Source organism: Piliocolobus tephrosceles, chromosome 8 (assembly GCF_002776525.5).
Source record: "Piliocolobus tephrosceles isolate RC106 chromosome 8, ASM277652v3, whole genome shotgun sequence".
NCBI classification, from domain to species: domain Eukaryota; kingdom Metazoa; phylum Chordata; class Mammalia; order Primates; family Cercopithecidae; genus Piliocolobus; species Piliocolobus tephrosceles.
This window is the reverse complement of record NC_045441.1, coordinates 98837761-98854893: the sequence shown is the minus strand read 5'-3', so window position 1 is coordinate 98854893 and position 17133 is coordinate 98837761. Positions and strand designations below refer to the sequence as shown.

At 37.5% G+C, this 17133-nt stretch overlaps 1 protein-coding gene across 1 annotated transcript in view; it reads left to right on the top strand.

The window, feature by feature from the left end:
* NAMPT (nicotinamide phosphoribosyltransferase) overlaps nucleotides 1–7781 on the top strand; it is a 38492-nt gene extending 30711 nt beyond the window's left edge. The window contains exons 9-11 of the mRNA XM_023183070.1: nucleotides 1675–1815; nucleotides 3021–3155; nucleotides 4841–7781. Coding sequence (XP_023038838.1) covers nucleotides 1675–1815; nucleotides 3021–3155; nucleotides 4841–4951 — 387 coding nt within the window. The 3' untranslated portion in view covers nucleotides 4952–7781. The remainder of the gene's footprint in view (nucleotides 1–1674; nucleotides 1816–3020; nucleotides 3156–4840) is intronic.
* Nucleotides 7782–17133: the final 9352 nt, after the last annotated feature.

Sequence of the window (17133 nt, the reverse complement as noted above, 5' to 3'; positions counted from 1 at the left end):
GCACTATTCACAATAGCAAAGACTTGGAATCAACCCAAATGTCCATCAGTGACAGACTGGATTAAGAAAATGTGGCACATATACACCATGGAATACTATGCAGCCATAAAAAAGGATGAGTTTGCGTCCTTTGTAGGGACATGGATGCAGCTGGAAACCATCATTCTTAGCAAACTATCACAAGAAGAGAAAACCAAACACCGCATGTTCTCACTCATAGGTAGGAACTGAACAATGAGCTCACTTGGACTCGGGAAGGGGAACATCACACACTGGGGCCTATCATGGGGAGGGGGGAGGGGGGAGGGATTGCATTGGGGAGTTATACCTGATATAAATGATGAATTGATGGGTGCTGACGAGTTGATGGGTGCAGCACACCAACATGGCACAGATATACATATGTAACAAACCTGCACGTTATGCACACGTACCCTAGAACTTAAAGTATAATTAAAAAAATAAAAAGAGAGAGAGACATGAGACTGGGTTTGTGTACATCCTAAAGGAATCACTTTTAAATAAGTTTTATATGTTTTCATCTTGATTCTTCTAGATTCATCTTGATTCAAATTAGATGGTTGGCATTTAAAAAGAAAGTTGCATTTCTAAATGTAGATGTGTTTAAAAAATGAAGTTGCTTGGGATTTGTTGGGTTTTTTCCTTTGCAGTGTTGAAAAAAAAAGTCAAATTGAGACTATTTGGTGAGAATGTGGTAACTGATACACATAAGGCTGTTAAACTTAAGATTTTCTAATAACTTCTGAAAATTCTGTTTAGCTAAAACAGTGCCCAGCCTTTCCAGTTACTTCCTGTTCAACTATTCTCATGAAATAAATGGTTACCAAACTTCACTTGCCACATACTATCATCAAACTGATTGAATATGTTAAATAAGAAGGCAGGTGCTAGGTAAATAAACTCGACTTTGGTGAAAGAAATACAAATGACATTGGTAATAAACACATCTTTAAAGTTGTATGTCCCTTGAAAGAACTCTTTTAGAACTGTTCATACAGGTCTGTCTAGCTGGTTTATAACTAATCATTCTCCCAAAAATGATACAGTAATAAATATTAACACCCAGAGCATCTGTCCATAATTTTGTTTCTGGCACTGGTACACCAGCCATAATAAAATGACTCTACCAGTATATCAACTGTTATATAGGAGAAGTATTTTATACTCTGCTGCCACCAATATCTTTTGATTCTTACATGTTCCATTATATATGACGTGTAATCATATGGTGTATTGTGACTTATTTGTGATGATTACAGTCATTCCTAGAGTCTAGTAAATTGGTTCCCATTGCTTTTGTTGCTGACATCTGGACAATAACTTAAAGAGGTGAATGAGAGAAGTTGGCTCAAGTAGTCTTAGATATTTATAGCTATTTTTTTCTCACTTTCTCTCATTTCCTTCACTCCCTGAATCCTACCAGAACCACAGTGACAGCAATACAGATTCAGAAACTATGAATGAAATCCTCTTCTTCCACACATATCCATCTTTTGGGGGTGGGTGGGTCTTTAAAAACAAAATGCAGGCTATAATTATCTGTTTATTGACTGTGTTATAAAACAGCTCTTGGATGCTTCATCAGTATTGTCCTTTGAAAATAATCTCCATTCTTTTCCAAATTAAGGTTTTTGTTTGGTTTTGATCTTCTAGATTGTAGAAGGCATGAAACAAAAAAAGTGGAGTATTGAAAATGTTTCCTTCGGTTCTGGTGGAGCTTTGCTACAGAAGTTAACAAGAGATCTCTTGAATTGTTCCTTCAAGTGTAGTTACGTTGTAACTAATGGCCTTGGGGTATGTCACCTTTTAATTACTTCTGTGTTAGTACCTTCCTTATATATCTAGGTAGAATGTGGTTATTGAGTGCAATTGTCAAAGATTGATGTGGCCTTGGACTGTTAATATCTTGTTGGGTATTGCTGACTTTAACTCAGAAACAAGGAGAAGGGAGATACTAGGTAATAACAGACCTAAGGAGACAGATTCGGAAAAAGGAAGACCAATAAGGAAAAACATTTAAGAGAGATAATACAGGTCAGTCATTTCCCACTTCCTCCGTTTATACCTTTGGATCAAAAAGTAATATTTGGGAACATCAGCTTACCTAGCCATCATATATTAAAGACAAGGAAGTATATAATCACTGACCAAACTGTTTTAGGAAGGTAGAAGATGAGGTTTGGATTGTTATACCACAATCATATTCTAGTAGCCATAGAACAGCTAGGCAACTGAACAACCACCCCCTCACTTCTTTGTAACGTGTTGAGAGCTGGAGATTCTATAGAGCAAGGGACAGAGGCAGGAGGATGCTAAGAATTGAGAACACCTGAGTTGATTACCTGCTTTACTCTTTCATCTTTCTTTGGAGAGTGCTGGGATTGACTCATTTGTTGCTGCTTGTTCCATTGCCTCTTGTTTCTGTTGCTTTGCTGCCTACCTTTCTGATGCAGAAACACTCTGCTCTCCTCAGGTTCTCTAAGTCTTTTGCTTCTGACAATAACAAGGCAAAAGTAAAAAGTACCAAAAGAGGGATACATTATGAAATAGGAAAGCCTTTACCTTAGTAATATTCTTGTTCCCTCTCCAAAGATTGTGTATGTGGTTTTGGCATAGTTGGTATAGTTGGGCTTTTTTTCAACAGCATGTACGTGCTTTGCTTACTATCAGTTTAAAGGCAGCTTGTAATATAAAAAGAGATACCTTAAGGGTCACGTGTTAGAATGCTCACAGACTTCCTACAAATGGAGTATTAGGTGTTCTTCAGTGGCAAAAAGGATATCCAAGATGTCATACTTTTTCTTGATTACAAATGACTGTCCTTCAAAACAGGTTAAAGTGTTACATTCCTAAAAGCCAGATGTGGATTGGTTCAGTTACACCTATTAAGTTCTTAAAACTTAAATGTAAATTATGTATATGCTTTCTTGTAAGGGAGTGTTTAGATATTTCTGATGATTAGTCTTCTATTTCTCTAAGTTTCTTAATTTGGATTTCAGATTAATGTCTTCAAGGACCCAGTTGCTGATCCCAACAAAAGGTCCAAAAAGGGCCGATTATCTTTACATAGGACGCCAGCAGGGAATTTTGTTACACTGGAGGAAGGAAAAGGAGACCTTGAGGAATATGGTCATGTATGTATCTATGCTGTGTTTTTCCAATAGTAGTAGGTTGGCTCACCAATTAATAAGAAAGGAGGTTTTTATGTTATTGTTTTTGTGGAAGACAAAGTATTATGTTTTATTATAAAATGTCCAATTGCTGACCTGACCTACCAAAATAAGATACAAAACAAGTTTCTACGTCATAAACATGGGGCCTGTGTATACACAGGGAGAAATATTTCATAAGTATAGTGATTGACAGGAAGTTTGTGTATACTTTATCCAAAAGCAAAAGTATCTTAATACTAAATGTGAAAACAAGGTGACTTGATTTGGATTACATAATAAATGGTGAAACCTTGATTTAACCAAGTTTTCTGATTCAAATGATCTAATGGTCTTTAGCATACAAAAGTACCTTTGTATTTGTGAATTCGAGTTAAAAAAATTTTGGTTTTTAAGCCAGTTGATCAAAAAAACTTTAGATAGAACTATTTATGAATATTCATATTATCAGAAAAAATACTAAACATGAATGTACTATTACTTCCTATTTTGATTCTTTATACAACATCACAATTACTGCTTATAACATGTTACTTTTATATTTTTTAATGTTTTGAGCCAGAATTGAAATAACTTTGTTATCGTTAATGAAAAAATAACTCGTACCTACTAAGATTTTGGCAGATTTAGTTTATCCCAGATGAGCTAAACTCACTTCAAACTAAAAGTAAAAATCTAAGTGTGATTTTTAAAACACACTGATTTAAGAGTATGTGAATGATACTAGAATAAACTAGAAAATCAATTTATAATCATCTAGGCAATTTGATTTAAGAGTAGCAACTAGTATTCCCTTATATTTAAATTTATGAAAGAAAATGCTACAGCTAAAGCTCTGTGGTTTGAAGCAACACGATGACAAAAATACTAGATAATGTCATATGCACCTCAATCTTCAGACTAGATGGAAAATTGAGATTACTTCTGTGGACTTTTCAGAGAGAAACCAGAAGCAGATAAACTTTACCAGACCCAAAGGGAATTTAATTTCTTCAATCTGTCTTTGCTACTCTGTATAGATGAAGTAGATTACCTTTATCATCAACTTTTGTAGTATAAACAGAAACTTTAACCCAGTCACTGTGCGTTAGTCAAGAACGCAATACCTGTTTTTCTTTGTTTCTGTTTTGGGATTGGTTTTGGGCTTTTTATGGGTTTTTTAGACCAAATTTAGTGACTAGCAAATTTATTAAACTTTCAGTTGATAAGTTTAATCACTGTTGAGTTTGTTGGCCAGGAACAAGGCAAGGTTTACCGGGCTTTTTTCCTGCACCATCAGAGTGATTGTCAGTGACAGCCACAGTTCTCCTTGGCACCCAGGCATCTTCCTTCAACTTGAAGGAAAAAAAGAAAAAAGATTGGTCAGCTAGGTTTCTTGATTTTCCTTTAAGAAAACTGGTTTAAGAATGTAGTATTGAGGTCATTCCTTTTCATAAAAGTTAAATATTTCTACATACCAGGCAACTCAGTGATTGGCCAATTTAGATACTACCTTGGTCCACTAGCATTTTCTATGCATCAAACCATCTCACAATTTGAATACCATTGGCATCTCTTGTGTATTTGATTGGTTGGTCTAATTCATCAAACCAGGATTCAGGTATTTTGCTTCATAATGTAATCTAATCATGAAATTTCCATTTATGCAGGATCTTCTTCATACTGTCTTCAAGAATGGCAAAGTGACAAAAAGCTATTCATTTGATGAAGTAAGAAAAAATGCACAGCTGAATATTGAACTGGAAGCAGCACCTCATTAGGCTTTGTTTTATGACTGGGTGTTTTTGTGTGTGTGTGTATGTATGTGCATGCACACACAAATACACCTGTGTGTATGAAATACATAATGTTCATTGTACAGATGTGTGGGGTTTCTTTGTGTTTTATGATACATTACAGCCAAATTATTTGTTGGTTTATGGACATACTGCCCTTTTTTTTTTCCAGTGTTTAGGTGATATCAAAATAGGAAATGCACTTAACCATGTAAAAGATCAGTGCTAAAGTAAGCTTTTTAGGGCCCTTTGCCAATAGGTAGTCACTCAATCTGGTATTGATCTTTTCACAAATAACAGAACTGAGAAACTTTTATATATAACTGATCACATAAAACAGATTTGCATAAAATTACCATGATTGCTTTATGTTTATATTTAACTTGTATTTTTGTACAAACAAGATTGTGTAAGATATATTTAAAGTTTCAGTGATTTAACAGTCTTTCCAACTTTTCATGATTTTTATGAGCACAGACTTTCAAGAAAATACTTGAAAATAAATTACATTGCCTTTTGTCCATTAATCAGCAAATAAAACATGGCCTTAACAAAGTTGTTTGTGTTATTGTACAATTTGAAAATTATGTCAGGACATACCCTGTAGAATTACTAACCTCACTGCCCCTTGTAGAATATGTATTAATCATTCTACATTAAAGAAAATAATGGTTCTTACTGGAATGTCTAGGCACTGTACAGTTATTATATATCTTGGTCGTTGTATTGTACCAGTGAAATGCCAAATTTGAAAGGCCTGTACTGCAATTTTATATGTCAGAGATTGCCTGTGGCTCTAATATGCACCTCAAGATTTTAAGGAGATAATGTTTTTAGAGAGAATTTCTGCTTCCACTATAGAATATATACATAAATGTAAAATACTGACAAAAGTGGAAGTAGTGTATTTTAAAGTAATTACACTTCTGAATTTATTTTTCATATTCTATAGTTGGTATGACTTAAATAAATTACTGGAGTGGGTAGTGAGTGTACTTATCTTAAATGTTTTGATTCTGTTATATTTTTTATTAAGTTTTTTAAAAATTAAATTGGATATTAAATTGTATGGACATCATTTGTTAATTTTAAACTGAATCCCCTCAATAAGTAATACTGAAGCACATTCTTAAATGAAGATAAATTATCTCCAGTGAAAAGCATGACGTGTTTCAATAGAAGAATCTTAAGTTGGCTAAATTCAAAGTGCTTGACATCAAAATGTTATATAGAGTGATTAGCTACTAGATTCTGAATCAGACATCACATCTAGAGACCAGTTTCTTTCTAATGATTCTTTTATATATTTAACTCTGTTCTTCTGAGGCAGCGGTTGGCCAACTATGACCCAAAGGCCAAATTCGGACTCCTTTTTATAAATGCGGATTGTCTATGGCTGCTTTCCCACTACTCTAGCCAAAGGTAAACAGATGCAGTAGAAGCCAAATGAGAATCATAAAGCCCAAAATGTTTATTTATCTGCCCTTTACACAAAATCACACAAAAAGTTTCCTGATCTCTGTTCTAAGAAAAGGAGTGTGCCTTGCATTTAAAGGGAAATATTGGTTTCTAGGGAAGGGAGGAGGCTAAATAGTTGATAAGGAATTTTCCTCTTCTGTCCTCTTCTTCTCATTTAAGAATCTGATACTGGAAGACTGATTTAGAAAAGTTTTGACATGACATTAAATGTGAAATTTTAAAAATTGAAAAGCCATAAATCATGTTTTAAATAGTTACCTGAGAAAATGTTTTATCACTAGAATAACCTAATTAGAAGTGAGTTATCTTCATTAAATGTTTTTTATAAGTGGTATTAGAAAGAATATGCTTTTCAGATGATTCTTTAAACATTTAGTGAGAACAATAAGCATTATTCACTTTTAGTAAGAGTCTTCTGTAATCTGGCAGAAAATAATTTTAAAATGATTTTTTAATGTATTTGAGTAATGATGAGTATTAAAAAGAACACACATTTCTTCACAAAATGTGCTAAGGAGCGTGTGAAGAATCAAAAGAAACTATTACCAGTAATAGTTTTGATAATCACCCATAATTTTGTATTTAAACCATTTAAACATTGAAATTATACTACAGACAGTATTCTCTGTGTTCTGTGAATTTCAGCAGCTTCAGAATAGAGTTTAACTTTGAAACTTGCAGTGAAAAAAGCTATCCATTTGTTCACAACCATAAATCAGGAGATGGAGATTAATTCTATTGGCTCTTAGTCACTTGGAACTGATTAATTCTGACTTTCTGTCACTAAGCACTTGGTTTTTGGCCATCTCCATTCTGAGCACCAAACAGTTAACATGAATGTCAAGTAGAACTCTGCTGTGTGTCACCCTTAAATCAGCCTAACTCTTCCAGACAAAAGCAAATGGCATTTACGGATTTAAGTCATTAGATTTTCAACTGGCATTAATTAATCCCCCTTGATTCATTATATCAAGCATTTATATTTTAAATAGGAGGTAGGATTTCCGTGTTGAGACTCTTATTTGTACCCTATAATTAAAAGTAAAATGTTTTTTATGAGTATCCCTTATTTTCCCTTCTTAAATTGTTATCAAACAATTTTTATAATGAAATCTATCTTGGAAAATTAGAAAGAAAAATGGCAGGGTATTTATTGTTCTGTTTGCCATAATTTAGAACTCACACTTAAGTATTTGTAGTTTTACATTCCTTTTTAACCCATTCAGTGGAGAATGTCAGCTTTTCTCCCAAGTTGTATGTTAAGTCTATTCTAATATGTACTCAACATCAAGTTATAAACATGTAATAAACATGGAAATAAAGTTTAGCTCTATTAGTGAAGTGTTAAATTTGTGTGCTTCAAGTAATGCCATTTTCAGGCCTACTTGTTTTAAGTATTCCTCCAGTTCAAAGAATTAGAAGATGAGAGAAGGGCAAGTGTCAAAGCTGACTCCTCTTTTCTGCTTTGTGCAACTGTGTAGATGACAGTGCCTCTTACTAAGGAAGAACACTGGAGGGACACCAGATTTGAGAGAAAAGAGCATGATTCCTGTGGTGAGGCTTGAGACGCCTTTGACACATCTAAATGCAGGTATTAAGTAGGCAACTGATGATACAGGTTTGTGGATAGAAGGGCCTCAAGGTATGACTGATGTATACCTTGGAAGGTATACATCTTTGGAAGCACAAGGTCATTGAAAGCACACAGTAAAGGATACTTTTCTAGGGAGAGTATAGAGCAGGAGTTGGCAAACCCCAGGCCATGGGCCAAATCCAGCCCACCATCTGTTTTTGTAAATAATTTTATTGGAACATAGCCACACCCATTTATTTAGTTTTTGCCTTTGGCTATTTTCATGCCACAGTGGCAACACTGATTAGTTGCAACAGAGAAATTGTGGCTGCAAAAACTAAAATAATTTACTGTGAGGCCCTTTACAGGAAAAGTGCTGATCTCTGCTATAGAGTATAAAGAGAATCTAGGGCTAACCCGTGAGTAACTCTTGAAGGTTAAGTGGCAGAACATGAGCAGACCAAATGACAAGCATAGCTAAAGAGATGAAAGTTCCAACCAGGAGTAAAGTCTCAAAAGCCAGAGGAAACATTTTTCAGCCCAGGTGTTGAATACTGCTGAGAGATCAAATAGGGTGAAGAATTTAAAACAGCTACTGGATTTAGCCACCTGGAAATAATTGGTGCCTTAGACATGTTCCTTTCCAGATAGTAGAAGAGGCTCATTTCTGAAAGAAGCTTCCTTATATACCTCTTTGAATGTGGGGTGTGAAAAGGGAGGAGAGAATGAGGCAATAGTGTCTTTGTCCTTCTAGCTGTAGCCTTACCTCTGAAAAAGGTCCAGGAAAGAGGAAGGAGTTAGAAAATAAAAGCAAAAAGAGATCAGTGATGATTTGGTATTCCAGAGAAGGTGGAGAAAGGTAAGATCCAAAGCACTTGGTAGGGTATTGGCCTTAAATGATAGGGGTCCTTCTATTCTAGAAGAAAGGAGACGACGGGAGCAGGTGTGTACTTGGGTGTTCTGTGAAGTCAGAGGCCAGATCCCACTTGTACATGGTTTATTACTCATTCATTTATGTTCACCCCAGAGAAGCGCCGTTCTTCATGGTTAGCAACAGAATTCAGTTAGAAACACAGTTATCCTGACCTGCTTTATTTATTTATTCTGTAATTGGATATTGAGCTGTTACTTCTTTGACATGAATTAGGGAATGCATGTTGTAATTTTTATAGAGATGGATTAACGATCTCGCTTACAAACTCTCTTGAATTGGCTACACATTTAATTCTGATTAGGTCTTCCTGACTCGCCAGAGGAGTTCTACCAGATTTCTGAGCTTCTCACTTTCTATCCCTTCCTCTTCAGCTAACAAACATGTTCCTTTTTCTCACACCCTTTTTAAAGAACTCCCTTGATAACACCAGCTCTAGCCTCCCTTCTTCCATTTACCAGACTTCTCTCCATGGACTGCCTCAACTCCCATTCAGTCATCTTCCATCTGGTTCTCACCCCTTATTGGGCAAAGCAGTGACCTTCTAATTGCCAAATGAATAAATTTAGTTATTATATTATCTGAGGGCTCTCCTGCATTTGCCACTACTACTAATTCATTTCTTTACTACTTTCTTCTATGATGTTTTTGCGTCTTCTAATCCCTATGGACTGTCCCTTCTCTCTTGGTCTCTTCTTCACACACTTTTAAATGTTGGCACATCCCATTTACCTCTATGTTCATCTTGGCTGATGTCAGCCATTCACGTGGTATCAGCTATGAGCTATCTACTACAGCCTCCATGCATTTATGTCTCCAGCCTAGACTTCTAAATCATTCTACCTGTCAGTGATAATGTTTCTACTCAGATGCAACGAATCCAAGCTTACCATATTCCCCCAGAACTTACTGTATTTATTTTGATTCTCTTATTTGGCAGCTCAGCCAGCCCCCAACATGAAACTTCCCTCTCCATTACCCTATATATTTAATCGGCCATATAATCCTATTGATTTACCTACTAAGTAACGTATAATCTGTGTCCTCTCCAACTCTTATTTCAGGCTCTCAAATTTCTTCCTGAAGTACAGGCTGAGCATCCCAGATCCAAAATCTGAAAAACTCCAAAACATGCAATTAAGTTTTGAATGCCTACATGACACTCAAAGGAAATGTCCTTTGAAGCATTTTGGATTTCAGATTTTCAGATTAGAGATGCTCGACCAGTAAGTAAATGCAAATATTCCAAAATCTGAAATCTAAAACACTTCTGGTCCCAAGCATTTCAGAAAGTAATTTCTGTATTACTTCAACTTGTAATACAGAAATTATCTAATTAGTTTTCCTAACTCCAATCCAGCCTCCCTCCACTCTGCTACCAGAGTATTCTAACAAAATCAGTGTCAGTGCCCTGCTGAAAGCACCTCTGTTTTCCTTTAGCCTGCAGGATGCTGCTCAGAATCCAGCCTGACCCATCCCAGTCTGGCCTGTGCTGCGTGTATAGCCTCATGTCCACTCTTCATTTCCTGTCCAGCATCACTGATTTGCTGTACCTTAGACTCGCACATGCACACATTCTCTACACCATTTTCTGCATTTCTCTGCCTTTGTGTATTCTAACTCCTCGGCCAGGAATGCCTTCCTTGTAGGTGGTTCTTATTTTAGGTGACAATGCCTTAAGGTGGACGCAGTTTAGGTGAATACACCTCCAAGAGGCCTTCAACAACTCACCTGCCATCCCCACCTCACGTGCCCTTCCTCTGGCCTCTGTAGGTGTTGAATGTATCTCTAGCATTTACAGTCCAAAGGTCTGTGTCCTATATGAGACATTCATCTATATTTCCTTCATCAGCACATAGTAGACATCGAAATGTCTGCTGAGTAAATGAAGGTCATTAAAATAAACACTTTTAAGGTGTTTTGATAACTTCTCTGTAATACAAGTACCCTGAACATGTTAGTGTTTTTAAAAAGTGAAACTTTAACTTAATTTTTAAAGTACTTTTTTTAAAAAAGGTGGATAATTTTTTTAAAGGATACTCATATATTACTGTCTTTTTTAATTCTTAAATTCATGAAGTACAGGTGTTTCATCAAAACACAGATTAGAAAGCTATGGTATAGAGAAAGTATTTGCCTGAGGTTACCCTGTATGTAGTTTAGTAGTTCCTGATTTTTCTGGGGTCTTAGGCTTCTGAGAATTTGATGAAAGCTATGGACTCTCCTCTCAGAAAAATTGTCGCTTGTGAATAAACAACAAATTTGCCTAAAATTTGAGGAGGTTCATTTCACAGACACCTAATTGAGAACTCTTAAGTTAATAACAGAGCAGAGAGTAGATGTCAGGGCTGTTTCTAGCAAATATTCCTCTCTGTTTCTAGTAGTATTCTTAGTAATTTTAAGGTTTTAATTTAAATTGTTTTTGGAACAAGTCAACATAAATATAATTTTAATTTCACTCTCAAAGATTCTACAGACTTCGCTGATGCAGATTTCAAAATTAGTGGCTATTTTAAATGCCTTTTTTTGTAGGTGGAGAAACAAGCTTAGGAAGTGAAATTAAGAAATCTGGCCATATGATGAAAGAAGATTAAGAATAAACCCAGGAATCTTCTGTACAAACCAGCAACACCAAGCTTTTGACAAAAACTTTCTCTGTATTTTTATAACTAGAAGGTTCTCTTTCTTATAACTAGAAAATTCTGTTTCCAGAAATATAAACAGGCTAGGTCAAATCCAAGTGAAAATGGGACCCCAAGAGGTAACCGGGCATTGACGATGCTTTTGCCCTAGAGTATTTACCAAACCCAGGGACTATGAGCTTCACTTTTTAGGGCCTGAAAGGACATGATGAACAGAAATCAAAGACTCTCCTGCCATAAAGCAGGTCTCCCAAAAGGCTCCAGTTCAGGATGAGGATGAACCAGGGTACTCTATCCCCACACCTCTGAGGAACTGCAAGAAAAGTTGCGTTCGCTTGAGCAAATCAAGAAAAATCTAAGAAATTGACATTGCAAGCTGGCCCTTGCAGTTCAAATTTACCTCCCCTACATATTACAGAAACCTTAAACCATAAACTTAGATTAAACTGGACTGGCAAGAGTCCAGAGTTCCCTAAATGCCCGACAGAAGTAAATGCAAATTCTCCCCGAAGGGATACTTTCATCCTACACCTCAAAGAATTCCCAAAATAATTTCCTATGGAAAATGAACAGCTCACAGAATAATCACATAGGCAACAAGACACTATGAATGAGAGCAGCAGAAAAGTGATTCACAAAGGGTTCAGATACTGAAATTATGAAACATAAAATCATTGTGCTTATTATTTTTTTTTTTTTTAATGAGGCCAGCTGCGTGGCCTACGTCTGTAATCCCAGCACTCTGGGGGGTCGAGGCGGGAGGATCACTTGAGGTCAGGAGTTTGAGGCCAACATGGTGAGACCCTGTCTCTACTAAAAATACAAAAATTAGCCGGATGTGGTGGCACACACCTGTAATTCCAGCTACTGGAAAGACTGAGGCAGGAGAATCACTTGAACTGGGGAGGCGGAGGTTGCAGCTAGCTGAGATTGCACCACTGCACTCCAGCCTGGGCAACAGAGTGAGACTCTGCCTAAAAAAAAAAAAGAAAAATGAAGCATACACTTAAATATCTATCTGCAGCTAATAGGAAAATTTTTAAAAGGACTTACAAATTTGCTACAGGGATTAATAGAATTTGTGAAAACAATAAGTTCCGTAATTGAAATTAACAACCAGATTAGACAGCTATAAAAGGCACCAATGACTTTGAAGGCAGATCAGAAGAAATTCAGAATGCAACACAAAGCAAATGGAATGAAAGTTAAGCAACATAAAACAGAAGGCCTCACATATGTCTTATCAGAGCAATGGAAGAAGAGGAAAGAGAAAGTGGAGTAGAGGCTATATTTTAAGAGAGAAGGGTTCAGGATTTACCTGAACTGATGAGAAGCAACAATCTAAAGATTAAAGCTCAATGAATCCCAAGCAAGATAATTTAAATCCAGACACATTATGGTGAAACTGCAAATCACAAGTAACAAAGTATCCTAAAAGCAGCCAGAGGAAAATAAAAAGACTGTAATCTGAGGAAGGAGACTGACTGCTCAACTCTCAGCAGCAACACTGGGAACCAGAAGACAGTGCAATGTCCTGAAAGGAAATAACTGCCAAGAGAGAACGCTGTTCCCCTAAAACTCAGAAAGAAGGTGAAATAAAGGCACTTTCAGACCACCACAACCTGAAAGTTCGACACTAGCATGCTGTCACTAAAGGGAATTCTAAAGGATGAAGGAATAAAGAGCCATCAAGGTAGTAAGTATGTATGAGCAAACTAAAACATTGTAAACCAATGTCTTATGGATTCAAATTAAACAATATTCAAAATATACAAAGACAGCATATATTAGGAGAAGGGTAAATTGAATTAAAAGTGTTCTGAGACATTTCAATTGTCAGGAGGAAGTTAAAGTGATTAATTTTACTCTATTGCACTAGTAGAGGTAGAAATGAAGTATGTTACTTTCAAACTAACAGGAAAAGGTGGTGGAATGGTTAAAACACTTCAAAATAAAATGACAGGCAAAAAAACAACAGGTGGGACAAATACCAAAAAATTATAATAATACATCAATTCTGTATATCTAATATGAATGATCCATATATCCCCACACACACATAAAATCAGTTGAGGCCAGGCGCAGTGGCTCACACCTGTAACCCCAGCGCTTTCAGTGGCTGAGGCGGGTGGAACACCTGAGGTTGGGAGTTCGAGACCAGCCTGACTAACACGGAGAAACCCCATTTCTACGAAAAATACAAAATTAGCCAGGCCTGGTGGCATATGCCTGTAATCCCAGCTACTCGGGAGGCTGAGGCAAGAAAATTGCTTGAACCCAGGAGGCAGAGGTTGCAGTGAGCTGAGATCATGCCATTGCAGTCCAGGCCTGGGTGTCAAGAGCAAAACTCCGTCTCAAAAAAAAAAAAAAAAAATCAGTTAAAAGAAATTTTAAAATCTATTTGCTACTTACAAGAGACACATCTAAAACAAGATGCAAAAAGATTGGAAATATTTTTAAATGAGCAATTTACTGGAAATAATTGCTGCCATTTTCCTTTCAGTCAGATGACTTGTTTGCTCAGGGTTTCTGACCGGGGCTGGCTGAAACAATGCATTGTATCACTGGGCTCCAGAACAGTGTGCCAACAACGTGCGGCACTCTAAAAAGACAGAGCATTCCAGCACGATGCTGTGGCTTTATTTACCAAGCTTTTGGGATAATATGTGCCTCGGGCAAAGAGTTCTCTGTCTGCCCTCAGATCACAATGCTGCACAGGATGGCACATTTAGAACTGTCAGAGGACTGTTCAGTGCAGGGAAAGATGCATTCTGAGAAATAGTACCTGCTGTGGAGTGTTCCAGTTTTTATATTTTTCACACCCATTCTCTGTATCTTTTATCAGGGTTTAGGTGCTTTATCTTTTGAGTAGGTAGAGGAGGGAGGGGGAAGATCAGAATTAGCTGTGGGGCTTTTCTGAACAACATACACGTACTCCTGAAAATCTGATAGACGCCAGAATATATGACCATGGAAAGGGCCTGTGTAGTTCAGATAAACCACCAGAGATTTTTTAAACACGTATCATCTCCAGTAGAGAACCGCTGCTCTATATAAACCACTATCCAAATATGGATGCAAGACTTCATCCCTAAGGGCCTTCTAAACCATATGACCTCCATTCTAAACTTCATTAGTAGTGTTCTCCCTTCTGCTTAGCAAGGCACAATGGATGGCCAAGAATGGTTCTGTGAGGTTTATACAACTTGTCATCACCCTAGCCTGCCTGGGGAAAGAAAGGTCTCTGTATTTTTCCTACAGGAGCAAAAAGGAGAATGATTTAGCTCTGGGAAAAGGAGACAGTTGCATATCATTTTCAGGCTCTGCAAATTGATTAACCTGTCCAAATACTTCATAATGTGCACGTATTTTATTATCAAGAAATGACAACAAGCATTTTCTATAAACAAAATCACAAATGCTGGTCTTGTAAGTCAGAGAGTGGGGTGTCCAGGACTCCTGGGAATCAGGGGGTTTTCTCAGTCCTGAAGTGGACAAAGAGAGCTTTCTCCAATAAGGAATACTGGCCCGTTGAAAAAACAGGGCCACAGAACCAAAAAGCAATTGAATTTAGCATTTTGTGTGTGAATATGTGTATGTATATGTATGATTGTGTATGTATGGGTGTATTCCTAAGGATGTATGTAGAAGAGAGAAATACCTCGTTCTTTCTCAACTAGTTTTTAAACTAGGAGCAGAGAATAAAACAATGATATATAGCACAAATAGTTTAAAAGCATATTGCAGTCCCATATTATGCCCAGGGACACTTAAAATCTTTTTCTTCACTCTGTCACCCAGACTGGAGGGCAGTGGTGCCATCTAGGCTCACTGCAGCCTCCACCTCCCGGGTTTCAGTGATTCTCCTGCCTCTCAGTCTCCTGAGTAGCTGGGATTACAGGCACGTGCCACCACGCCTGGCTAATTTTTGTGTTTTTGGTAGAGATGGTGTTTCACCATGTTGGCCAGGCTGTTCTCAAACTCCTGACCTCAAGTGATCGGCTCGCCTTGGTCTCCCAATATGCTAGATTGATTAGAAGGGAAAGAAGTTAATTTATATGCACCAACCCTGTGCTAGGTGGGCATGCGAGGTCTTTATATGAATAGCCTCCCTTAATCCCCTTAACAACCACCTATGGTAAGCATCATCCCCACTCTACAGATGAAAAAATGGATGAGTACAGATGTAAAAGAGCATGCCTAAAGCCACACAGCTAGTAAGGAACAAAGTAGATTTCCAGCAGGGCTGTTCAACTCCATAGAGCCCACCTCTCATTTTCCTGACTGTTGTACCAACTATGTACGAAAGAGTGCTTTCCTCTTTCCTCTCCTGTGTCTGTCACATTCAGCATTTCACTCCAGATCTGGTTTTCTAGTCACTTCCTCCAGGAAGGTCCCTCCAAGCCATGCTTGTCAACCTCTAGACTTGCACGTAGCACTGTATTTTCTCCACGAGGTTTTGCAGTGCTTGGTCATTGTGTGTGCAGCTTGTGCACAGTATCAAGTGCACATGAGTATGTGTGTGAATGTACATTCTGTTGCTCTTCTGCTGCCAAAATCACACGCCGGCTTTCAGTAAATAGGCACCTGCAGTTCTTGGGGCTGTACATCAGGTTCCACGATTCCCTTTTCCGGTGCCTCATCTGACCCAGCCACTAAAGAATGACTAGCTAGAGCATGTTCAGCTATTTTTAGTTCCCTCAGTCACTGACCTAGACTGTTGGCTGAGGAGGCAGAAGGAACTGGGAAGGAAGACATGTATCAGCCTCATCCAAACCGCTTCTCAGGCAGCTGACTGCCAGGAGCTTTGGGGCAAGGGCTGAAAATTAGAAATCACGTAGGCAGAGCTTTCCAGATGGGGAAATAAAGAGCAAACGGCTACCCCGACCAGCAGTGGAGCTTGCCACCTTGCTTGCCTCAGCTTGCCACCTTGCTCATCAAAGAAGAGAGCAGAGAACATAAAGAAGGAGGTAGGGGACACCTGGACAAGTCTGCAGCCAACTCTTAAGAGCAAAACCACTTATAAGGCACAAAAAGAACCAGAGACTGCCTCCCGTCCTTGACCTTCCTATTTGAACTTTGCTCAAAGGTTTTCTGGTGTACATACATAGTACCACGGGAAACTGGGAGGAAATTACTTAGGCCATGCACTAGAAGTATTCAATACTCACAGCCTGGGAAAGGAGGCAGCCTAATAGACATAAGACAAATTCCTTTAGCTGGAAAGTGTTGGAAGACTCTAAGTCATAACTGCCCAGGTGCCAATTCAGCATTTATCCTGACCCAATCTAACTTTTAAAGGTTTTCTTGTATTGATTGACTTAAAGATATATAGAAAAATTATAGTTATGTAGAGATAAATGGAATATATATGGATATGTGGAATATCTAGAGAGATGTATAAAGAGATTACTTGACAGTTTCCCTCTGAGACTCACAGCAGAAAAAACTATCTTTCAGTTCCTCTGTTTGTAGGAATTCACACCTTTGCTTGAAGCAACTCTAGCCAAAAAGAACAAATCATGAGTTTGTTCAATATTCA